Genomic DNA, 24,205 nt, shown 5'->3' with positions numbered 1-24,205 from the left:
TGCACGTGTATGTGCTGTATGTATATACGCATGTGCAGAAGAGTGTGTGGCGGTACAAGTATATACATGCACACATGCCTGTGTATCTTCCTCAATCCCTCTCTACCTCATTTTCTGAGTCCAGGTCTGTCCCTGAACTCAGAACTTACCCTTTCACAGAGTCTAGTTAGCCAGCCTGATTGGTAAATCCTGCTTCCCCATCCTGAGTTCTGGGATTACAGGCAGGCTGCTATAATAGGACTTTTTTTTTTTTTTCAAGACAGGGTTTCTCTATGTAGCCTTGGCTGTCCTGGACTCACTTGTAGATAAGGCTGGCCTAGAACTCACAGCAATCCACCTGCCTCTGCCTCCCAAGTGCTGGGATTATATGCATGCGCCACCATGCCGGGCAATACGATTTTTTAAAAGCATCCTTTTCTTTTTAAAAAGATGTATTTATTTATTGTGTATATACAGTTTTTTGCCTGCACGTACACCTGCCCGCCAGAAGAGGGAACCAGATCTCAGTATAGATGGTTGTGAGCCACCCTATAGTTTCTGGAAATTGAACTCAGGACCTTTGAAAAAGCTCTTAACTGCTGAGCCATCTCTCCAGCCTCCGACTTTTTTTGTTTTATTGGGTTTTTTTGCTTTTGTTTTTTGTTTTTGTTTTTGAGACAGGGGAGACTGGGTTTCTCTGTGTAGGCTTGTCTGGTCTCTTTGTAGACCAGGCTGGTCTCAAACTCAGAGATCTGCCTCCTTCATGCCTCTACAAGCATGTGTCACCGTGCCAGGCTATATATGACTTTTATATGGGTGCTAAGGAGCAAACTCTGGTATTCACGCACGCGTGGCAAGTGCCTAATCCACTGAGCCATCTCTCAGCCTAATCACAGGCAGCATTTTGAACCCACCATTCATTGCCCCCCTGCAATTTTGCTGACCTTCAAGAGGAAGGTTTGCAGCACTGTGTGCTGATGCTTGTGTTGGTGTGAGTGTCATGTGTCTGTATGTTGGTATGTGTGGTAGTTTGAACAGGAAGGGCCCCCATAGACTCGTGTGGTTGAATGCTTGGCCCACAGGAAATGGCACTGTTAGGTGGTGTGGCCTTGCTGAAGGAAGTGTGGCGGGTTCTGAGGTCTGTGCTCAGCTGGGAGCCAAGTCAGCCAGGCTCAATGTGGCACATACTCTTCTGCTGCCTTCTGATCAAGATGTAGAGCTCTCAGCTCCTTCTCCAGCACCATGTCTGCCTGGACACCGCCATGTTCCCCACCATAGTGATAATGGGCTAAACCTCTGAAACTGTGAGCCTCTGTTAAATGTTTTCTTTTATAAGAGTTGCTGTGCATGGGCTGGAGAGATGGCTCAGAGGGTAAGAGCACTGTCTGTTCTTTCAAAGATCCTGAGTTCAATTCCCAGCAACCACATAGTGGCGGCTCACAACCATCTATAATAAGATCTGGTGCCCTCTTCTGGCCTGCAGGCAGAATACTGTATAAATAAATACATTAAAAGTCATTTATTTTAAAAAAATTTTTAAGGGGCTGGAGAGATGGCTCAGGAGTTAAGAGGACTGGCTGCTCTTCCAGAGGTCCTGAGTTCAATTCCCAGCAACCACATGGTATTTCATAACCATCTATAATGAAATTTGGTGCCCTCTTCTGGCCTATAGGTGTACATACAGGCAAAACATTGTATACATAATAAATAAATAAATATTTTTTTTAAAAGTTGCCATGGACATGGTGTCTCTTCATAGCAATGAAACCCTAAGATAGTATGTGTGTTTGGTTGGTGTGTTTGTGTATGTTGCTGTGTGTGTCTAGTGTCTTATGTTGGTGTGTTTGGTTGGTGTGTTGTTATTGTTTTCTACTTACCCAGTAAACAGAGGTAGTTGGGTTCAGCTAATCTGGACAGCTTGGAGACCTGATTCAAGATGTTATAGAGTTCTGTTGGCTCACAGAAAAGCAAGTCAGCCATCCTACTGGAAAAAATCAACAATGTCCAAGTTTAACACACATCTCTCTATTTAAGACAAATAACCAGAAAATGAGATACTTCAAAAATTGGAAGTCAGGAGCTCGGGCTGTAGCTGTAAACTGACTGTGTTTACCTAGCACGTGTAAACCACAATACATGAATATGCAATTATAGTGGCTGGTGAGATGGCTCAGAGGTTAAGAGCACAGGCTACCCTTCCAAAGGTCCTGAGTTCACTTCTCAGCAACAACATGGTGGCTCACAACCATCTAAAATGAGACTGCTGCATTCTTCTGGCAGACAGGTGTTACATGCAGGCAGAACACTGTACACATAATAATAAATAAATATTTTTAAAAAGAATATGCAAATATAACATGAATATGTAGATGTATATTAGAACCTATGAAGCCATATAATACCAAGGAGGTATTACATAGACATTTACTATTTTGTTTGTTCTCTCTCTCCCCGTGTGTGTGTGTGTCTGTGTAAGTATGTGTGTATGCACAAACTGGGAATTGAGCCTAGAATCCCCACGTTAGGTAGCTCCTGAGCTACCTTAACAGCTCTATTTTTTTATCAGCAAACAATGAGCACCTTTTATGCCAAGCCTTAGAAATAACCAAGAACAAGACGATCTTTTTTTTTTTTTTTTTTTTTTTGAGACAAGGTTCATTGTGTAGTCCTGGCTGTCTTGGTCTCACTCTGCAGACCAGGCTGGCATTGAACTCACAGGGATCCACCTGCCTCTGCCTCCCGAGTGCTGGGATTAAAGGCGTACGCCACCACTGGCTTGAACAAGACGATCTTATCAAAGTTTGAGTCCAACAGGGAATGCAGATATGATCATATGGAAACATAATGAAATATATACTAACTTAACGGAGGTATACTATAAAAATTGCTATGGAGTAGGCAAGATTGTTTGGTGTGTGAAAGCACTTGCTGTGCAGCCCTGATGACCTGAGTTTGATCCTGGAACCCACAGTAGGAGGGAATGGACTCCTAACATTTATCCTGGGATATCCACGTGCATACCATGACACAGACACCTACACACAGAGAGACACAACTCACCTTTTAGGCTCATTTTTCTGAGTGTTCTGCATGCCTGTTTGATTGTGTATCATGTGCATGCCTGTGTTCATGGAGTTCTGAAGAGGGTGTTGGATCCCATGGAACTGGAGTTAGGGATGGCTGTGAGCCATCATATGGGGGTGTTAGGAATCTCTGCAAGAATAACAAATGCTCTTAGCTACGAAGCCATCTTTCCATCACCTAATAATTAAAATAAAACAGGGGCTGGAGAGATGACTCTGTGGTCGAGAGCATGTAGTGCTCTTGTAGAAGATCTGAGTTCATATCCCAGTCCCCACGTCAGGTGACTCACAACTGTCTGTGACTCTACTTTCAGGTGGTCCAGCACCCTCTTATGGCCTCCACCGGCACCTGCATTACATGTGCATACACCGCCCCCCCACACACACACAGACACGCAGGCATATACACAGTTTAAAATAAAATAGGTCTTTCAAAAAGTTTTTTTCAAGACAGGGTTTCCCTGGGTAACAGAGCCCTGGTTGTCCTGGAACTCATTCTGTAGACCAGGCTGGCCTCAAATTCACAAGAGGTCTGCCTGCCTCTGCCTTCTGAATGCTGGAATTAAAGGTGTGTGCCATGCCCAGCCAAATGTTTTAATATTATGGTTTGAATATGAAATGTCTGCCATGGCTCACATTTTGAATATTCCTTCCTCAGCTGGGAGCTGCCACCGGCTATCTAAAGATGTAGTTGCTAAACCGAGACGACAGGAGGCTGGACAAGATGGAGGAAGGGTGAAGGAGAAAATGGATTATTTTCATGGGAGCAGACGTGAGCAGGTGCATGGGAGAGTTGGGAGCAGTCTGATGTGGCTCAGCTGGAAAGGAGCATGAGGCTACTGGACAGCATTGCGGTCTGTGGTAAGCATCTGAGGTCAAGTGAGGAACAGCTGATGTGTACAGAGCTGGCTTTGGCTCCCGTGCGGAGGGCTGCTTTTGGATCACTGAATCCCAGGCACACTGTTGCGGGAAGGGCTGGATACACACAGCAGCTTTCTGTAGAGAGGCTACCTTCTAGAAGAGTTCATCAAGAAGACCAGCAGGGCAAGGTGGAAAATAAACTGAGTCCAGGACAGCCTTGTTCAAAACAGTCTCCACCTGAGTCACTGATGCAATGCTCTGAGAAAAGCCAGTATTTGGGGCAGGAGAGATAGCTAAGTGGTTAAGAGAATTTGTTGCTCTTACAGATGACCCATGTTCAGTTGTGGGCACCCAGTACCAGGAGATCCAATGGCTTCCAACCTCCATTGGCACCAGGCACACAGCGATGCACCTACATGCATTCAGGCAAAACACTCAAACAAACCAAATAAATCTAAAAAGTTGTTTTAAAACCAATTCTTCATCAAAGACTTCAGTTCCCAGATCCCAACCCCAGCATCACACCCGCAATAGGTCCTTCCTGAGCACACAGCCACATTCTTGTACCTGCCTCACACCTCTCTTCCTTGAACACCCCGCCCCCATATGTGCATGTGGATGTCACTCTTCAAGCTCCTCCCACCTGTGAGATAGGCTCTTTCATTGGCCTGGAGGCTCACCGGCCAATGAGCGTCTAGGGAGCTGCCTGGCTCCATATGCCACCTCACCAGCGCTGGAGTTCCAGGCCTGTGCCACTGTGCACTGTGCCTGGCCTTTTATTTGGGTTCTAAAATATCCAAACTCATATCCCCACGCTTACAAGGTAAGCACTTTTACCAACTGGGCCGCCTCCCAGCCTCGTGCCTCTTTCGGGCAAGGCTTCCAAGAGTGTGACATCTTTTCACTGCTTCCTCTTCCTCACCTCCAGTGTCAGTCTTTCTTAGGTCTGAATTTGGGCTCTGCCTCCTGCTCTTGGTTGTACATTATCCTGGGGGCATGGTTAGCTTCTCTGTGCCTCAGCCTCTACCTCCACGTGGCAGTAACACTGTCACAAGGTGGGGTATGTGGTGCACACCTGCGATCGCTGTACATGGGAGGTAGAGTCAGGGCAACCAGAAGTTCAAGGTAATTCTCAGCTACAAACAAAGTTCAAGACCAACCTGACTACATGGGATCTTGTCTAAAAAAATACATAGAATTCAGATTCATATCACCAATCAATACAAGACACAGGATCTCTGATCCAGCCAGCCCCTTGAATGTAAATGCAATCACTTACATTCCCTCACCATGACCTCTAGACTCCACAGTCCCCCTAACATGTCTGATGTCTACCTCAAGTACAACAGGGCCAAAAGCTGGGTGTGGTGGCTCACACCTTTAATCCCAGCACTCGGGAGGTAGAGGTAGGCAGATCACTGTGAGTTCGAGGCCAGCCTCGTCTACAAAGTGAGTCCAGGATAGCCAAGGCTACACAAGGAAACCTTGTCTCAGAAAAAGCAAAAACAAAAAACAACAGGGCCGAACACTTTTGTTTGAGCCAGAGCTTTGCTACAAAGCCAAGGCTGGCCTCAAACCCTCAATCCTCCTGTCTCTGCCTCCCAAGTGCTGGGAAACCATGGGCTATGGCTTTGAAAACAGAAGACTGGGAAATGATCATGCTCAGCCAGGGGGACTGCAGGCAGTAAATACTTAGGAGAGCACTGTGTGGGAAACTGAGTTAGCCCAAATTCCCCATGGGAACTTTCTTGCCCCATCTCTAATTTAACCCCACTCCAACAACAGGTGGACAAACGCCACAGTTTCCCTGGGGTGGGGAAGAGAACCGAGGGAGGGAGATGAGGAAGCAGTGAAGTCAGATACTCTAGTTCCCAAATGTAGGCACTCATAGAAAAATAGAAACCCAAGGGGTGAGGTGCCAGAGCCTTAGTGTTGAATTAACTTGAGTTTACTAACAAGATGTTAGGCTGCTACAATAAGCCTGTTTTCCAGGGACAATCCAAAAGCTGCAAAGATCCAAAGAACAGTGGGATGGCTCCACAGGTAAAGGTACCTGCTACCAGCCCAGAGTCCCAGGATCCACACAGAGGAAGGAAAGAACAAAACCCCCCCTTGGGGAGGCCTGATACTGCCTAAAGGGAAAAGACTAATGGTCTTGCTGGCTCGTTTTATCAGAAGAGTGTTGGTCTCTCCTGTTCCAATCTAGGCCTAAGAGAGTGGAACTGAACTCAGGTCCCCTGCAAGAGCAGCACAAACACATAACCACTGAGCCATCTTTCTGTCCCACCCACATCCCTTCTTGCTATCATTAGACAGGGTCTCATGTCGCCCAGGCTGGCCTCAAACTCTCTATGGAGTCAAGGCTGATCTTGAGTTCCTGATCCTCCCCAAGTGCTGGGAATGGAGACTGGCGCCACCATGCACACGCTCATTCATGATGTACCGAGGAGCCAACCCTGGACTTCATGCATGCTAGGCAAGTACGCTACCAACTGATATACACCCCAGACCCCTCCACATCCCGGCCATTCATGCCTCAGACCTGGTTAGCCATCAACTCTTCCCTGCCCTTGTGGCCTGCCTGCACCGGTCCAACCCTCTGTACTTTCTGGCTACCTCCATCCTTCACAGCTCAAACATTTCATTGTATAGTCACCTCCCCCCACCCCTTCCCCCCAAATCTCCTAGCCACTACATTCCCTGTACTCTCAGGCCATGGGATCCTTTGCATTAAAAATCAAGTCTTGTTTCTTTTTAACATGCTGGTGGTGGTCTCAAAAGCTCTTTCTGGACACATCCTAAGAAATAAGATCCAAGTTTCTCAGCTAGTTTTTAGGGGCCCTGAATCATCTGATGTTTTATTTCTTTCTTTCCTTTTAAGTTTTTTTGAGAGAGGGTTTCTCTGTGTAACAGTCCTGGCTGGCCTGGACTCACTTTTGTAGACCAGGCTGGCCTTGAACTCACAGTGATCCACCTGTCTCTGCCTCCTGAGTGCTGGACAAAGACACATTGCCACCATTGCCTGATTATTAATTTTAAGGCAGGGTGTCATGTACTTCAGGCTATCCTCAGACTTTTTGGGTAGCCAAGGACTTGAACTCCTGGCCTTTCTGCCTCTAAGCTCCAGGGTGTTGGGATTATAGGCTTGCACTGCTATGCCGAGTTTATGCAGTGCTGCTGATGGACTCCAGGGCCTGTGAACAGTAGGCAAGAACTGAGCTCATCTCTTGTTCCAAACCATTCTGATCATGAGCCTCAGTGAATTTTGATAGAGCTGAGTGAGCTTTTTTTTTTTTTTAATTTTTATGTACATTTGACATTTGGTATACATGAATATCTGTGTGAGGGGGCCGGATCCACTGAAATTTGAGTTACAGACAGTTGTGAGCTGCCATGTGGGTGCTGGGAATTGAACCTGGGTCTTCTAGAAGAGCAGCCAGTGCTCTTAACCACTAAGGCATCTCTCCAGCCAGCTGAGTGAGTTTTGGGAAGGTTGAAAACATCAGATGAGCCAGAGTGACTTCCAGCACAACCAGAGCTACACACAGAGAAACCCTGTCTCAACACTCACAAAAATCCCAAACCCCCAAATTAAACCAAAATTGATAACGATGATGATGATGATAAAGACATAACCCCTGACCCTTAGATGACGTCAGAAAGTTAAACAATTACCAGAGCACATACTCAGGAGACAAGATTGAGGGCAGTGCTGACCCAAATACCGCCACCCCACCAGAAGGACTGTGTCCCCGAGTACAGGTCTACATTTCCCTGCCTCCTCCTTTCCCTTGCCTACATGCTTCCATTACTGGACATCAACAGCACGTTGTCTTCCTTCCACTGTGTGGGTCCTGGGGCCTGAACTCAGGTTGTCAGGCTTGGCAGCAAGCTTCTTTGCCCACTGGACCATCCCATCATTGCACCAGCCCTAGGTAAGTTTCCAGACAAGAGACATTTCCTTCCTCCAAGGGTCCCATTGAGACCCACCCATTCTTCTGGCAGGTCTCAGTTTACATGGCTCATCTTCTGGAAGGTTCTTTAACATGACCTCCATTCCAAACCCTTTTCCCAGGTTTACATAGTACTGCATCACTTCTCCAATTGTTGCCCAGATTCCCACTAGATTCAGCTCCCCAAAAGCAGGAAAGAACCAGAGTTGGCAGACCCAACCGCAGACTGGGCTAGTAGTACATCTTACCAATCCAGCAAAGAGGTGGAGGCCAAGGAAGACAGCAAGACAGCCCTTGTGAACTCTGATGTGTTGCTATGTTCTTTAGCTCTCACGCCATTTGCTACCCCAATTTTTGTTTTCTCTGTCACTGTCCCCACCTAGACTGAATCATTAATTTAAGAGGTATAGTCAAGCCGGGCGTGGTGGCACACGCCTTTAATCCCAGCATTCAGGAGGCAGAGGCAGGCAGATCTCTTTAAGTTTGGAGAGAGAGAGAGAGAGAGAGAGAGAGAGAGAGAGATGTGTGTGTGTGTGTGTGTGTGTGTGTGTGTGTGTGTGTGTGTGCGCTATAGTCCTCTAGTGAGGCAACAGCCTATGGCACAACTACCTGCCTCTCCAACTGGAACTATGTGTGTCTGTGACCGAGGATGGAATGCCCGGCAAATACTCTACCACTGAGCTACGGGCTAGACTTCTTTTTTTTTTTTTCCCCTGAGACAGGGTCTCTCTGTGTAGCCTTGGCTGTCCTAGACTCTCTTTGTAGACCAGGCTGGCCTCACAGCAATCCGCCTGCCTCTGCCTCCCGAGTGCTGGGATTACAGGCGTGCGCCACCACGCTCAGCCTACCTCTTCTTATTTCCTACTTTGAGACAAGGTCTCACACTCCTTGGCCCAGGCAAGCCTTGAACGTGCTACCATCCTGCTTCAACCTTCAACTACCTGGGATTAGAGGTCTGCTCAAGCAGAGCTGGGATCCTCAATTACACTTTATTGTTTCAGAATTCCACATAAGTACCAAGTGTTTGGATCAAACCCACCCCAGGCCCTCCCTCCCAGTTCCCCAGATCCTGAACTTTTTTGTTTGTGTTGTTATTCTGGGCTTTTAAAAGAGGGCTTCATGTTAGCCTCAGACTCACATCAACCCTCCAGCTACAGCCTCCTGAATGTCTTTTTATGTGTGTGGCACGTGTTTGTTGCATGTGTGTGTGTGTGTGTGTGTGTGTGTGTATGTGTGTGCATGTGCACATGTGTATCTGTATGGGCCAGAGGTCACTTTCTGCCGTCACTCTTCAGGTGTTATCTACTGATCCTTAATTTTACATTATTACCATTTTAAATTTACATTATTATCACTTTAAATTCTGTTGTGTCTCCGTGGTGTGTGCACACATGCGTGTGGGTGCCTGGGGCGGCGGAGGTGATGGCTAGCCATGGACCTAGAGTAAGAGGAGGGTTAGGAGCCACCTGCTAGAGTCCTAGGCTCTAAACCGCAAGAGCAAGTGCTCTTAACCACCGAGTCGCACTCCTCCAGCCCCAATCCCGAACTTTTAGAATTTTTTTTTTTAAATTGTGTGTGGTACGCACACACATACACTCGATTAAGAAAAAGATCAGGAAGAGGAAGGAGTCGTAGGAACCGCGTTCCCCGCACTGCTGGAGAGTTTGAGGGGTAGTGTGACAGGACCAGAGCCCGAGCCACGGTCTCCAAACGTCCCCTCCCGGATACCACGGGACCGCGGTCCTTCCTGCGCGGCGCCTGTTGCTAAGGCAGCGGTACTTGCTGTTACCAGCTGGGGAGACGTGCACAGCCTGGCCACTCAACCAGGCCGTGGGACTTGTGTGAAGGGACGGCTCTGACGGGTGCGGCGGGAGAAATGCTGCCCGCCCCGCCCCGCCCCGCCCCGCCCCGGGATTCATTCAACCTTTGCTCGGCTCTCCACGACCCCCTCCAGCAGTCTGGCTCCGGGGACTGGAAAGCTGGGCCTGGCTGAGGTCAGGGGCTCGGCGGCCGCTTGACCGGCTGCGCGACTTCGGCCGGGCTCTCCCGGCAGGACGGTTGTCTGGAGCCCCTCCTGGGGAAATAGTTCTTGCGAGCTACTTCTAACCTAGCGCCTGTCTCCTCGGACTTCTACGGGCGCGCTCCCCCCAAACCCTCCAAGCTCTAGGTTGCTAGGGGCGTTCCCGGGCTGCCTCCTAAACCAGGCAACCGTCCTAGCGGAAGACTGTCTGTGATGGGGAGGGGAGGGGAAAACAAGACTTGACAAGAAAAAAAAAAAAGCCGATATTATCTCGCGAGATTTCGAAAGTGGGCGGAGCTCCAGGGAGAGGGTTTCTTTTGAGTGACCGAGCTGAATGACGTCGTATTTCCCTCGCGAGATCTAGGAAGTGGGCCGGCCCTTTCCTGCCAGACGGGGCAGAGCGTAGCCGAGCCTGTCTCGCGATATTTGGTGGCGCGTAGCCGAGCTTCTTAGGCTTCTCTCGCGAGATCAAGTGGATCTGGACCGGGCGGGCACTGCGCATAGTGGAGGTCGTTCGAGTCACTTGTCTCCAGTTAGTTCTTGCTCCTGTAGGTCCTTGCCCCGCCCGCCGTAGCTATGCTGTCCGCTCTCGCCCGGCCTGCCAGCGCTGCCCTCCGCCGCAGTTTTAGCACCTCGGTCCAGGTAGGTGAGGCTGCCTGCCTAGCGGGGATCTCCGGGGGCGGCATGTGCATCCCAGGATCGCACGAGTTCTTAACCTGCCAGGCTCAGCCTGGACGCCTGGGCCGCCCCCGGCTCATGTCCCCACCAACATTCTGTACAGAAAACCTTAAAGAGGGGCAAAGCCGGTCCAGAGTGTCTGAGCTCCCTTTAAGTACAGAAGCCAAAGGCTCACGGTCCTGAAGCAAATTGCATTATATGCATGCACCTTTGCATTGCTTGACATAACTTAATTTCCTCCTTGTGGCGTCCATGTGAGTTATGCACGAGTAGGAGATTAGTACGTGTAACATTAGCATTTGTAGTACAGGGAGCCTGAGCCGAGGACAGAGAACTGAGTCATGGTTACAGTATGTAATCCCGCTAAGGGATTGCTTTCTTTACATTTATTTATTTAGACCAGGCTGGCCTCGAACTCACAGAGATCTGCCTCTGCGTCCTCAGTGCTGGGATTAAAGATGTGCACCATCACGCCTCGTTTTTCAAAAATTGTTGTGTGTGTGTGTGTGTGTGTGTGTGTGTGTGTGTGTGTGGTGGACGTGCACATGTTTGTGCAGAGGCTAGAGAAAAGGACATCGGGTGTCCTGCTCCATCACTCTGTAGACCAGTGGTTCCCAACCTTGGGGCTGAATGACACTTTATCACAGGGTCACATAATCAGGTAGTTACATTATGGCTCATAACAGCAAAAGTACAGTTATGAAGTGCAGTAGGAAGGTTAAGAACCACTGTTCTAGACCTTATTTCTTCCAGACAAGGTCTTCGACTGAACCTGCCAGGTAGGGGAACTGGGAATTTGAGTTCAGGACTTTATGCTTGTACCCACTGAGACCTCTCCACTGGCGCCTTCTTTCTTTAATAACTCCTTGGAGGATCATCTCCGCTTTGGGTAGACTTGGCTTTGGACACCTACAGCAAAGCTATTTTTAGTCATCATCTACTGGGACAATGGCTCTTTAACTAGTGCATGTCAGAATCATCCAAAAATCAATAAAGAAAGGAGTCCCAGTAATGTGTCCAAAGGGTAGGGTCAGTATTTTTACGAATCTCTAGTAAAACCAATCCAACCAAGGCTTGCGAAATAGTTACCATGCTCCAAAAGGGAGCTGGTGATTCAATGGAACTCCAAATTTCTGCTGATTTAGGTCGTGTCTTCCTGTTTCCCATTCAGTCAGTTCGTTGAAAAATAAAGAGACAGGGCTGGAGAGGTGCTCAGCAGTCAGAAAGTGCTTCCTGATTTTGCAGAGGACCAGAGTTTGGTTCCTGGGACCCAAGGCTTACAACCACCTGTAACTCCAGCTCCAGAGGATCTGAAGCCATCTTCTGACCTCCTTGGGTACCTGCCCATAAACAACAAAAAACAAAAAAACAAACTTAAAAATAGTTGCACACAGAGTATGGTGGTGCGAGCTTGTAGTCCTAGCTACTAGAGACTTAGGAGCAGGAAGATTAAAATTTTGAGACCTGCCTGGGTAGTTTAGGAGGACTCTGAAAAGAAAACAAAGTGCTAGGGACGTAGTTCAGTGGTAGACATTGCTAGGCATGGACAAGGCCCTGGATGCTCGGAGACACAAAGAGGAGTGAGCCATGGCCTGGATTGGGCTAGAAGTAAGTTAATCTGTGGTCGGTGGAGTTGAAGATGGATACAGAGGAATAGAGCAGGGTTAGCTCTGCAGAAATAGTGGCTAATGTGGCTGAGTGTCATCAGTGTGTTTTATGGTACTGTGTTTTGCATGTAGCGGTCAGGACTTCTCCGAAGAGTCGGTTTTCCCCTTCTTCCATGTAGATCCTGTGAGTTGAACTCAGGTCATCAAGCTTGGCAACCAATCTCCTGTCCACGAGCATCTCATGAGCCCTAGATTTTTATAGTTTAGATACAGCATCTCATGAGCCCCAGATTTTTATAGTTTAGATAGTTGTCTCTCCCTTGTTACAAAATATCTCCCTTAGAAGTAAGCCCCAGAGGCAATGGGAGAAGGGGTGACAAGGAAGGAAGGTGAGGTTTTATTTTTGATTGGGGGACGGGCAGTGTGTGTGTGCATGTGGGTGTCACAGCATGGAGTGCAGAGGACAAGTTGCTGGAGTCTGTTCATGTGGGAAAGATTAGAGATTGGATTTATGTCTTCAGGCTTTTGAAGCAAGTGATTTTTACTTGCTGAGCCGTCTCAGCCCAGCATCAGGAAGGTGGCATTTCAGTGGAGGCCAGCGGAAAGCATGGCATGTAGAAAGAACTCCAGGCAGGTGAACAGTCACTTCGAGTTCAGCATGTGGGGCAGGGAGGCCTGGAATAGTTAATTGGGAACATCAAGGCAGAAGTAGAGAGAACTCAGCAGGCCTTGTAAGGGAGGTTTTGAACAGAGCAGGGACTTAATACGCGGATGGAGACAGTAAGGAAGGGGGCAGTGTAATGGGGTGACAGCTGTGGATGTGAAAATTGGTGGAGCTAAGTGAGTTTGCTGCTCAGATAAGGGAGACCATGGAGTCATGGGTGATGCCTAGATTTGGGGCTGTGTTCCTGGGACTTACTGAGGTGAAGAGCTCTGGAAGAGCTTGCTAGAGGTAGCACTCAGTGGTAGCGTGCCTGGCTGGAATCCCCCAGTGAAGGGATCTGTGTGTGGTCAGTGGTAAAGGCTTGTGGAAGAGAACAAGTTTAGGTTAGTGCAAAGAGTCAGTGACTCAGCTTTGGATAGATTTAGAGAAACTAAATTAAAAAAACAAAACAAAATGCCAGTTGGGTATCCAACTAGCTCTTGAGAAAACAGTCCAGAGGCAGCTATAACCAAGCCTGTGTGAGTTCCAGACTTTGGATCCTCTGTCTCGCTGGTAAAATGTAGCCAACGGACAGTGTATCCATGCTCCGGGCACCCTCCCAGCCAAACGCATAAGTACTAGTTTTGAAACAAAGAGCCACAGACTTACATGCTGAAAGCAAAAGTTCTGAATGAAATGTGTTACAGTCTGTCCATCCTCAGGATAGTTTCTAAACAGTGGGCTGTTGTAGTGACTTTGGACTCTCAGCAAAGGTCATGGGGTTGGACAGAACCACTGTGATACTGCCTGGTGTTAGTAAGAGGACGCAAGGTAAGGGATTTGCGCCCCAAGCTTGTCAACCTGAATTGTCCCAACCCTTTCACCCATATACCCTCAGAGTGAAAGGATAGAGCTGACGCCTGCAAGTTGTCTACTGACTAAATAGAAAATCAAATGTAATTTTTTTAAAAATCTCATTAGTCAAGGACCAGGTTTTGATGTGTATTAGCAAAGTTGTCGGTGTCCATACAAACAAGACTGTACCTCAGTGTAAGCATAGGACCAAGTGAGAAAAACCTGTCCCTCCTCCTCCCCCCACTGGTTCCCACCAGGATGTATGGAGCAGGGCACTGAGACATCCTAGGTGGGCACTAGCTCTTTCCATTTCTTGATAGCATTTAAGATTTTTACTTGTTAGATAAAAACAAGTTTTAAGCTGGTGTCCTGGTGCAGACCTGTGAGCCTAGGCCAGTTCCTCAGAGTTGCAGGTCAGCCAGTGCTCAACTGCGGGCCCTGTCTCAAAGCAACAGAACAAACAGAAACCACACAAATGGTGTTCTTCTGTTCCCCTTTGGGGTCGCCTTGTGCTTTCCTGGATGGAACCACTACTGCCCTGTCAGCTTTAAGGCACCAGGAATTTCCAGAGACTTCTGGTCAGTTGAAGTGATGGAGGTGTGCTTGGGGAGGGCAGCTTGGAGGTGCCTGAGTGGAGGACGGGAGCCTGGGGCAGGAGGGGCCCTAGAGGCCAAGTTCTTCCTTGTTAGGTTTGTTTTGAGGCAGGGCCTCCCTGTGTAACCCAGGCTGTTCTGCCTCTGCCTCCCTAAGAACAGCGGCCCTGAATTCGGGGAGTATAGGTGTGTACCCACTCTTTTTTTTTCCTTCTAATCCTGGGGATGGAACCCAGGTCCTCTCCTACGTGCTTGGCAAGCACTCTATCACTGAGCCACACCCCAACCTTGGGCTTCGGTTTTTGATAACTGAAGCCCATTATTACTTATTGCAGCATTAATTACTTCCTATTACACACTTCTGTTGCGTATCCGTGGGGCCTCCACCCACAGGTTCAGCCAGCCTTGAACTGAAAATGCTCAAAAAGGAAAAAATAGGGACTGGAAAGATGGCTCAAAGGTTAAGAGCAGTTGCTGCTCTTGCAGAGGACCTGAGTTCAGTTCCCAGCACCCACACTGGGCATCTTGCCGCTGTAACTCCAGTTCCAGAGGATCTGATGCCCTCTTATGGCTTCCATGGGCATGCATACACATGGCATGCATTCATGCAGATGCATGCATAACATACAGGTGTAAGTAAAGAATAATAAAAATATTTCAAAAATACATTGCTTACATATGAACGTGTGCAGACTTTTGCCATTATTCCCTAAACAGTACTGTCTTCACAGCTCCTTGCATATTTATATTGTATTAAGTGCACAAGTAATCTTTTTATTTTAAAATTTTGTTATATGTGGTTTTGCATGAAGATTAGAGAATAGCTTTTGAGTTGATTCTCTTGCTTTTGATGTGGGTCCTGAGGATGGAACTCAGGTCCTCACTGTCCAGCAAGCACCTTTACTTGCTTAGTCATCTTGCCAGCCCACAGGTGGATGCTTTAGAGGACAGGTGAGGAGGGCCTGAGGATGCAGCTCAGTAGCAGAACACTCGCCTAACAGCAGTGAAGCTCATGGTTCAATTTCCACTACCTCAGAAGCAGCCGTGGGGAGGGGAATGAAGAACAAGCAGGAGGGTGTGTGTCCGTAACACACAGTGCTGCTGGGTACCTTAGGAGCCTTGGCCTGTGGGTGAGGGGTGCTGGAACAAGCCCCCTGTGGTGACAGGAATATTTCCTCCTCGGGCTGCTGCTCTCCAGTAACATGCATAGTCCTTAAGCTATAGATCAAAGGTAAGGCTGCAGCTAGGTACGGGTCCAGCTGCTGCCTGCGTGGAGCTACCTCTTTATCTTGTAGAAAGGCATTTGGAGTGTGACCCCGACATCTCTAGGATTGAGGTCCAGAGTTCTAGTGAAGCCAGCTGATAAGGCGATGGGTCTGGGTTGGCATTGAGTCATCTAAAGCAGCCCCGTGTCGTGTTTTGCAGAGTGTCCTGCCGGTTCTGTCTTACGTGCCATCTCTCTGCTTCTTTCTAGAACAATGCTAAAGTCGCTGTTCTGGGAGCTTCTGGGGGCATTGGGCAGCCCCTTTCGCTCCTTCTGAAGAACAGCCCCCTAGTGAGCCGCCTGACCCTCTACGATATCGCACACACGCCCGGTGTGGCAGCGGATCTGAGTCACATCGAGACCAGAGCAAATGTGAAAGGTAGTGGGTGCGGCTACCCTGGAGACGCCATCCTGTCCCCTGCAGTAAGCCAGGGTCCAACCCGTAGAACCTAGATGGTTCCAGACTTGGGGGCTGCAGGCTCATTTTAGAGTGAACTTGCACAAATGACTATTTGTTTTGGACTTAGGTCTACAAATACTTAAGCAGTAATGTCTTTTAGAAGACTCGGCTGGTAAGATGGCCCAGTGGGTGGGTGGGCACTTTCTGTGTATGCCTGGTGGCCTGGGTTCATTGCCCAGAAGTCACATGAAGATTGAAGGAGAGACCAATTCCAAAGAGTAGTCCTCCACGCATGTGCTGTGATTGCACACGCACACGCACACACACACACACACACCATAATAATAAATAATTTGTTTTAGAAGTATGAAGCCGGGCATGGTGATACACACCTGTCACCCCGGCACTTGGGTGGCTAAGACAGAAGGGTCCCCAGCACTTGGGAGGCAGAGGTAGGTGGGTCTCTGAGTTCAAGGCCACCCTAGTCCACAAACCAAGTCTAGGACAGCCAGGGCTTATTACACAGAGAAACCTTGCCTCAAAAACAAAAAACAAACAAACAAAAAGGCATGTATGGTGGTGCACAATCCCAGCACTTGGGAGACAGAGGCAGGTGGATCTTTGAGTTCGAGGCCAACCTGGTCTACAAAGTGAGTCCAGGGCAGCCAAGGCTACACAGTGAAACCCTGTCTGGAAAAAAAACCAAACAAACAAAAAGCCAAAAAAAAAAAAAAAGACAAGGGTCACAGTTCAAGGTCACCCTTGTGAAAACAGGTCTCAGGGTATGGTGGCTTTTTGGCTTTTCTGTTTGTTTGATTTTTTGGGTAGCTTGCTTGCATGGCATCCACAAAGCCCTGGGTTTAGTTTCCACCACCCAGGAAGTAGAGACAGGAGGATCCCTGCTAGTTACTGTAGAACTAGTCCACTCAGGAGGGGGCTCTTCCCCTTAGCCAGTAGCTGTCACTTCACAGATGGGACCCCCCAACTCTGCCCTCCTCTCAGATGTGGTAGCTTCCCTGGGCTCATAAAGGTCACACCGTTCTAATGGGGTGTTATTCCCAGGCTACCTCGGACCTGAGCAGCTGCCAGACTGTCTAAAAGGTTGTGATGTGGTGGTGATCCCAGCCGGAGTGCCCAGGAAGCCAGGTGTGTATAGAAGCCGCCTGGGGGAGGGGGGGACAGAGTGCTCCCCTGTTAGGGCACTTACTGCAGTATAAGAGGACCTGATCGCACATCCCAGTGCACACTTCCAGCTCTGTTGGCCACCACATACAAACACAGTCTTTATATTTATTAATAAATATTTAAAAGCCTCACCTGAAGTGTCCACATAGCCAATATGTGTGGATGTGTGGATTTATTCCCTCCCCTTGCAAAGATCTCCAAGGACTTCCTCCTGTCGGTGTAGAGGTCATATGTCCACCTGACAGTAAGCCTACAGGTGTTTGCTGCCTCTGGTGCTGTGTACAGACCTTGAGGTTGACAGCAGATGTCACTACTTAGTGATTGGGCTCCTGCTAACCCCTGGTGGTCCTTGTTGACTCACTCCATCCCCACACCCCAAGACCTGCCTCTGCTATCATTGGCCATAGTGGAGTGTTTACTTTGTAAGACAGAACGGGGTCCTGTTCATGATGAGTTTAATAATTAGCATCTAGTACCTATTTCAAAACTCTGTACATAGATAGGCCTTCAGATGGCTTACTAGGTAAAGGTGCCTGCCACCAAGCCTGCCACCTCAAGGTCAATCCCTAGTACCCACATTGACAGGAACTTTATTTAATCTCCCCTTTCATGGGCGTGTCCCCCCCTTCTCTAATTTACTATTTTTACTTCATGTACATTGGTGTTCTGTTTGCATGTTTGTCTGTGTGAGGTGTCAGAGCTGCCATGTGGTGGTGGGAATTCAGCCCAGGTCCTTTGGAAGAACAACCAGTGTTCTCAACCGCTGAGCCGTCTCTCCAGCCCCTCCATGCCTCTCTTTACTTTTGTTCCTATACCTAATAGGTGCAGAGCTGTAGCTCTGAGTATTTTGTTCCTTTGGGTCTTAACAGATATTTCAGTAGTTATTCAAAATGCTTTGTCTCAGAGAGCTGAGAAGAGCCCTTATTTAGTTCCACACTCTCACCTGAAGGTTGCGACACATTTTGATAGAGGACCCAGTTTCCCTAATCCCTAATTTCTAGGGAAAAACAAAACAACTTTTCTTACCTTCTCTGAGGGTCTGATGCCCCACATTGGACTTCAGTTGAGGGGTGACTGCAGGTGTTAGATGGGGAAGTGAACTGTAGTAAGAGATGAGAAAAACCCAATGCATCAGACTTGGGGAGTCCTGCCAGGCAGATCATTGTCGGCATATCTAAACCACAGCACATTTGGGAAAAGGTTTCCAGACAACAGTCAGTCCAGTTCCAGGTGCACAGTGAAGCCTAAGGTGTGACTGCGTAGGAACGCCTTTCCAAGTCACATGTGACCACGAGGGTGGGTTCTATATCTCCAAGGCCCTGAATCTAGTGTGGGCTCTGACAGATAGCATGGAGGTCAGCAGGCCACAGAGTGCTGTGACATCTCCCCTAAGGATGGCCAACAGATCTAGGGAGGGGGGAGTTTGGGGGAGGTGTGCCTCTATAGCAAGTAGTGGGTGAGGTTTATCGCCGCAGAAGCAAAAAGGTCACCAGGTCAGTAACAAAATTCACTTCCTGCTTTGTAGGCAGAGTCAGCTTTTTTATTTTATCTCCTCTGTTGAGGAGACGCCCCTGCATGATTAGCTTTTCTGGATCTCTTTAGTGATCCAGTGGGGCACAAGGACTTCTGTGCCCCAACAGTGGAAGGCAGTTGCCAGCTCCTACAAATTGTCCTTACACACACACACACACACACACACACACACACACACACACACACTGATACGTGTGCACACACAAAGAGAAAATAAAAGTGTAATCTTTTTTAATCATGTCCTGTGTGGCGCTCTCACTCCGGCTCATTCTAGGAATGACACGGGATGACCTATTCAACACCAATGCTACAATTGTGGCCACCTTGACTGCTGCCTGTGCCCAGCACTGCCCTGAAGCCATGATCTGCATCATTGCCAACCCGGTGAGTACAGGGCAGGGCAGGTGGTGTGTGCATGAGTGGCTGAAGGGCTACCAGCGACGGGTGCTCCTGTAGCAAAGGCTGTTTACATGCTGTGGCCACCTTGCCTTACTGATGGCTTACAGACAGTTCCTGGCTGGGCTGGGCTCCACTCTAAACTGACATCTGTCTCATGATTTTCCAGGTTAACTCCACCATCCCCATCACAGCAGAAGTTTTCAAGAAGCATGGCGTGTACAACCCCAACAAGATCTTTGGTGTGACCACCCTTGACATCGTCAGAGCAAACACATTTGTGGCAGAGCTGAAGGTGTGGGCCCTGTGGGCGGTTCTCAGCTACCCTTCCTGACGGCAGCCACAGAAGATGGCAGGGGGCGTGCACTTGAGAGTTTCAGTCTTTGTAGCCAGTTTCAGTGCTTTTTGTAGGAGACCTGGCAGTGGATCCCACAGGCTCAGACTGGCTTAGCGTGCACTCTGCCTTTGACTTCTTCCAGTGCATCAGGGTTCAGACTTTATCTAATCCACTCTTGGATGGTAACCTGCTGACAAATTTACCATGCCCTAAAATATTAGATTTATCTGCTTTTCCTTACAGTGGCAAGGATTTGGGAAAGTTCCAGAAATCCTGAAATAGCCGAACTGTCATCCAGGGCCTCTCTAGTTCTGCCTCCTTTTCCTGGTAACTTAGTAGCTTACCTGGATTCACATCCTGCCAGCTTCTGGGCTCTTTGCCTAAGCCTAGGCCAGCTCTTTTTTTTTTTTTTTTTTTATAATATATATAGAAATGAGTAGATACAAATTAAATTTATTTTTTGGAGGGAGGGGTTTGAGACAGGGTCTCTCTGTGTTAGCCTTGGCTGTCCTGGACTCACTTTGTAGACCAGGCTGGCCTCAAATTCACAGCAATCTGCCTGCCTCTGCCTCCTGAGTGCTGGGATTAAAGGCGTGTACCAGCACGCCCAGCTAAATTTCTTATTTTTTAAAATATATTTTATTAATTTATTCATATTACATCTCAATTGTTAAGGTGTGTGCCACCATGCCCAGCTAAATTTCTTATTTTTTAAAATATATTTTATTAATTTATTCATATTACATCTCAATTGTTATCCCATCCCTTATATCCTCCCATTCCTCCCTCCCATTTTCCCCTTACTCCCCTCCCCTATGAATCTATTTTTAATTATGTGTATGTGTGTGTGTCTGTCTGTCTGTCTATCTGTATAGAATCTGTATGCACATGTGAATACAGTGCCTAGAGGAGTGTGTTAGATCCTCCTAGAGCTAAAGTTAGTTGTGAGCTAAAATCTGTCTCCTACAAGAGCAGCAAGCACTCTTAAACCAAGCCACATCAGCCAGGGTCAGGTCTGGTGCCTTTCAGTCGCTTGACTTGCAAGTGCATGCACATCCCTAGCAGCCCCGCTGCCTTGAGCCTGTGGTTCTGCAGCCCAGCTCCAGTGTGGGGGACAGCTTTAATTTTCTCTGAGATGGGAAGAACTCTTTCTCTGGGACAGAATGGGGGAGACACGTGTTTGGGCTTTTTAATGAGGACTTACTAGCCGGGAAGGAGTGTTGCTGTCCTCTCACTCCACGAGAGTGTCACGTGGCTAGAGCGGTGGGCAACACGGTCTGGCCTTGTGACAGAGGAGCCTGTGGTGACCTCTACACAAGCTGCCCCTCCCTGCACCTGCTCACAGTGGCTGGTCATATGATAGGACCCAAGTGCTGAGTACAGCTGGGGCCAGACTCTGAGTCCTCATGGTTTGTTTCTGAGCATTCTGGGTTTCTAGTCTGTGCAGTTTGGGTGTTAACAATTAATCAAGTTTCCTGCTTTGGTCAGTAGGGTTTGGATCCAGCTCGAGTCAATGTGCCTGTCATTGGTGGCCACGCTGGGAAGACCATCATCCCCTTGATCTCTCAGGTATGTGAGTGACTATGAAAGAGACGGATGGATGGCTCACAGGAAGCTGTAGGATCACAGATACCTTCTGAGGGCTGCCTTCAGAACAGTCTGGGACACGTGGCACTGGCGTCTGTATGATGGAGGGATCCCAGTCATGGCTGGAACCCAGCTGTCTAGGGTTTTCCTGACTACAGCCTATGGGCTTGGGCTGGATGGAGTCAGAAGCAGCAGGCTCCAGCAACTGGGAAACATTTCTCAAGCACTGTAGGAGGCCTATGTGATGTGCACGCCATAATCCCCAGTCTTGGGAGATGGCAAGAGAATCAAGAGTTCAGGGTTACCATCAGCTATATAGTGAATTTGAGGCCGTCCTGGGCTACATCAAGTAAACAAAATGATTATTGAATTGACCAGGCAGTGGTGGCCCACACCTTTAATTCCAGCACTTGAAAGGCAAAGGCAGGTTGGTCTCTGAGTTCCAGGACAATCAGGGATACACAGAGAAACCCTTGTCTTGGAAAAAAAGGAAAAAGAAGAAGGTTGAATCGACTTAAGTGGAGAGAGAGTTAGCATCATTTGATGTGGGATCTGTATCCCTGAGCATGATGTGCCAAAGGACCTCCATTGGTGGTACCTTTGCACAGAACTCTGTTTTAAAATGTGTAACTGTATAAGTGAGCCAAGAGGAAGCCTGGCGTTCATCCTTATGGTTAGGAGTTTATGAGCCCAGGGATGGAGCGACGGCGGATACAAATCCAAAACAGGTTCTCCAAACTCATTGGTGGGCACAAGTGTCACAAAAGGGAGAGCTGGCTGCAAATAGGGGCAGTAGATGAGAGAGGGGGAAACCCAGGTAAGATGATAGGATGCCGGTTGGTCCTCTGTTGAATCCACATCCCTGCATGTAGTCATGGAACATGCTGCTCAATGTGTAAAACCTTGAGAAGTAAGTGGTTCAGTCAGTAAAGAGCCTGCGTGTGAATAAGAGACAGGTACAAGCCTGTAGGCCCAGTGCTGGGGAGGAGATAGAAGGATCTCAGGCTTGCTAGGTACTGAGCCCCACTGAGTTAGAGCTCTAGGTTCAGTGAGAGACCTTGTCTCAAAACATACATACAAGCTGGATGGTGGTGGAGATAGCTCACATCGACTTCAGACCTTGAAGTGTGTATGTGTATAAACACACACAGTAATTAGGGTACCCACACGTGGTGCCTGTATATGGAGGTGGAGGCAAGAGGGCTAGGAAATCAAAGGTCTTAGCTTCATCGAGAATTCAAGGCCAGCCTGGGCTACATAAGCTCTCTGTCAACAACAACAACAAAAAAAAGTTCACCAAGCCTCCTAAAAAAGTAATTTTGCCTTTGTCTATAAAACAAAACAAAACATTGAGCCAGGCATGGTGGCACACACCTTTAATCCCAGCACTTGTGAGGCAGAGGCAGGCAGATCATTGAGTTCGAGGTCAGCCTGGTCTACAAAATCTAGGATAGCTAAGGCTACACAGAGAAACCCTGTCTCAAAAAACAACAAAAAGACATTGGGGTCTCTGTGGTTGAGTGGCAGGCCCCATGTCTGTCGTGATTGAGGTCCTGGGTTACATTACCACTACTGTTTTAAGGCAGTAAAAAGACATGGATCTTGTTTTGCAGTGGTGCTGTGATGGAACACACTGTGGAGGGGGCATTGAGCCAGGCCTGGGGGAGGATAGGGGCCCTTGCACTAGGAAGTTGCTCACACAGATTCCTGCTTGCCCTGCAGTGTACCCCCAAGGTTGACTTTCCCCAAGACCAGCTGGCCGCACTCACCGGGCGGATTCAGGAGGCTGGCACAGAAGTCGTGAAGGCCAAGGCTGGAGCAGGTGGAGTCCCAGGCGTCCCTGGGGGTGGGGACACTGACACTGGGGCCTGGGAATGTTAATGTGTCTGAGAGAAGATTGCTTGTCCCTGGGTAGGGAGTGGATGCTTCTCTCCATGGTGCATCTGCCTTTGTCTGAAGAGAAGGTTCTAGAAGGCAGCTCAGATTTCCATGGGGTGGGGGTGACTTTAGAGACAACGAAATGCAGAAGTGCAAACCCAGATTCTCCACCGTGAGCTGTGGGGTGCAGGTCATTTCCTGGCAGCACAAGCCCTGGTTTCTGGGGTGTGGTGCTGGCAGTGCTGACTCACCATTCTCTCCTAGGTTCTGCCACTCTGTCCATGGCTTATGCTGGAGCCCGCTTTGTCTTCTCCCTTGTGGACGCCATGAACGGGAAGGAAGGAGTCGTTGAGTGTTCTTTTGTTCAGTCCAAAGAGACGGAGTGTACTTATTTCTCCACACCCTTGCTATTGGGGGTGCGTATCCAGGGCGAGCGTGGCTATGGTTGTGTTTTCTGTCTAGTTTCTCTCTTTGTCACCCACATGTCACTGCTGGCACGCCTGCTTGGGTTTAGGGGAGGGGGAGTGTGTCTTAGAATGTAGAACTGGGACATTACAGGGCAGTACAAGTATGGTTTGGGGAATGTTGCAGGTGTGAAAGGCTGTCACGGCCAGATCAACATTAAAAGAAAAGGCCTCTTGGGCTGGCACACAGCAGCCACCTCTGCTTAGAACCAGCAGTGAGCGGCTGGGGCCATGGCTTGGTGGAGAAGCACTAGCCTGCTCGGATTCCTGAGTGCTAGGATTTCAGGCTGTGCTGCCAAACCAAGCTAGCAGCATGCTTTCACATGTCACCCTTTCTTTTCTAGAAAAAGGGCCTGGAGAAGAACCTGGGCATTGGCAAAATCACTCCTTTTGAGGAGAAAATGATTGCTGAGGCCATCCCCGAGCTGAAGGCCTCCATCAAGAAAGGCGAGGACTTTGTCAAGAGCATGAAGTGAGGAGAGGTTTGAGCCCATAGCAGCAGCGGCGGCATCCTAACTTATTCAGCATCATGTCACTGAAGACACTTGAGTCTTTGATTTGCTTTGAAGGAGGGAGTAGTGTCAACATCAACTTCCCTTCCAGATTGTGGCTGTGGTCTGTTGATAATGACAATAAACCAGACTCTTGATTTTCCTTTTTGGGTCTCTGTAACTTTTTCCCATCAACATACTTAGGGCTTCATACTACACTGCACTCTGAGTCACAAGGTCTGTTGCTGGCTGTGTGGTGCACAACTATTCCCAGCACTCGAGGTAGAGACTGGAGGATCTGATTTCAAGTCCAGACTGGGTCTACATATTGAGCTACAAGCCAGCTTAATAATAATAGCAGTTACTACAAGAGCTAGAGACTAGTCACATATTAGGCA

The 24,205-nt window shown here is 48.4% G+C and overlaps 2 protein-coding genes across 7 annotated transcripts in view; one reads left to right on the top strand and one right to left on the bottom strand.

Moving 5' to 3' along the window:
- STYXL1 (serine/threonine/tyrosine interacting like 1) overlaps positions 1–10,134 on the bottom strand; it is a 35,850-nt gene extending 25,716 nt beyond the window's left edge. For 2 of the 6 annotated variants that reach the window (XM_084764795.1, XM_084764798.1), the window contains exons 1-3: positions 9,801–10,134; positions 3,040–3,192; positions 1,857–1,963 (exon numbers count right to left, since the gene is read on the bottom strand). In XM_084764795.1, the coding sequence (XP_084620921.1) occupies positions 1,857–1,963; positions 3,040–3,110 (178 nt within the window). In that variant the 5' untranslated portion in view covers positions 3,111–3,192; positions 9,801–10,134. The remainder of the gene's footprint in view (positions 1–1,856; positions 1,964–3,039; positions 3,193–9,800) is intronic. The other 4 variants (XM_084764796.1, XM_084764799.1, XM_084764797.1 and 1 more) reach the window with 3 other exon arrangements.
- A 224-nt stretch (positions 10,135–10,358) lies between these two features.
- On the top strand, positions 10,359–23,970 carry MDH2 (malate dehydrogenase 2). The gene is made up of 9 exons (XM_084764075.1): positions 10,359–10,538; positions 15,747–15,915; positions 16,999–17,082; positions 18,929–19,038; positions 19,220–19,345; positions 20,879–20,956; positions 22,697–22,796; positions 23,117–23,268; positions 23,661–23,970. Exons 1-9 carry the CDS (start codon positions 10,473–10,475, stop codon positions 23,790–23,792), a joined length of 1,017 nt encoding a protein of 338 aa, XP_084620201.1. The 5' UTR covers positions 10,359–10,472; the 3' UTR covers positions 23,793–23,970.
- Positions 23,971–24,205: the final 235 nt, after the last annotated feature.

This window comes from Acomys minous, assembly GCF_964271855.1.
Source record: "Acomys minous genome assembly, chromosome: 16".
In the NCBI taxonomy this organism is placed as follows: domain Eukaryota; kingdom Metazoa; phylum Chordata; class Mammalia; order Rodentia; family Muridae; genus Acomys; species Acomys minous.
This window is presented reverse-complemented; position numbering and strand designations above follow the sequence as displayed.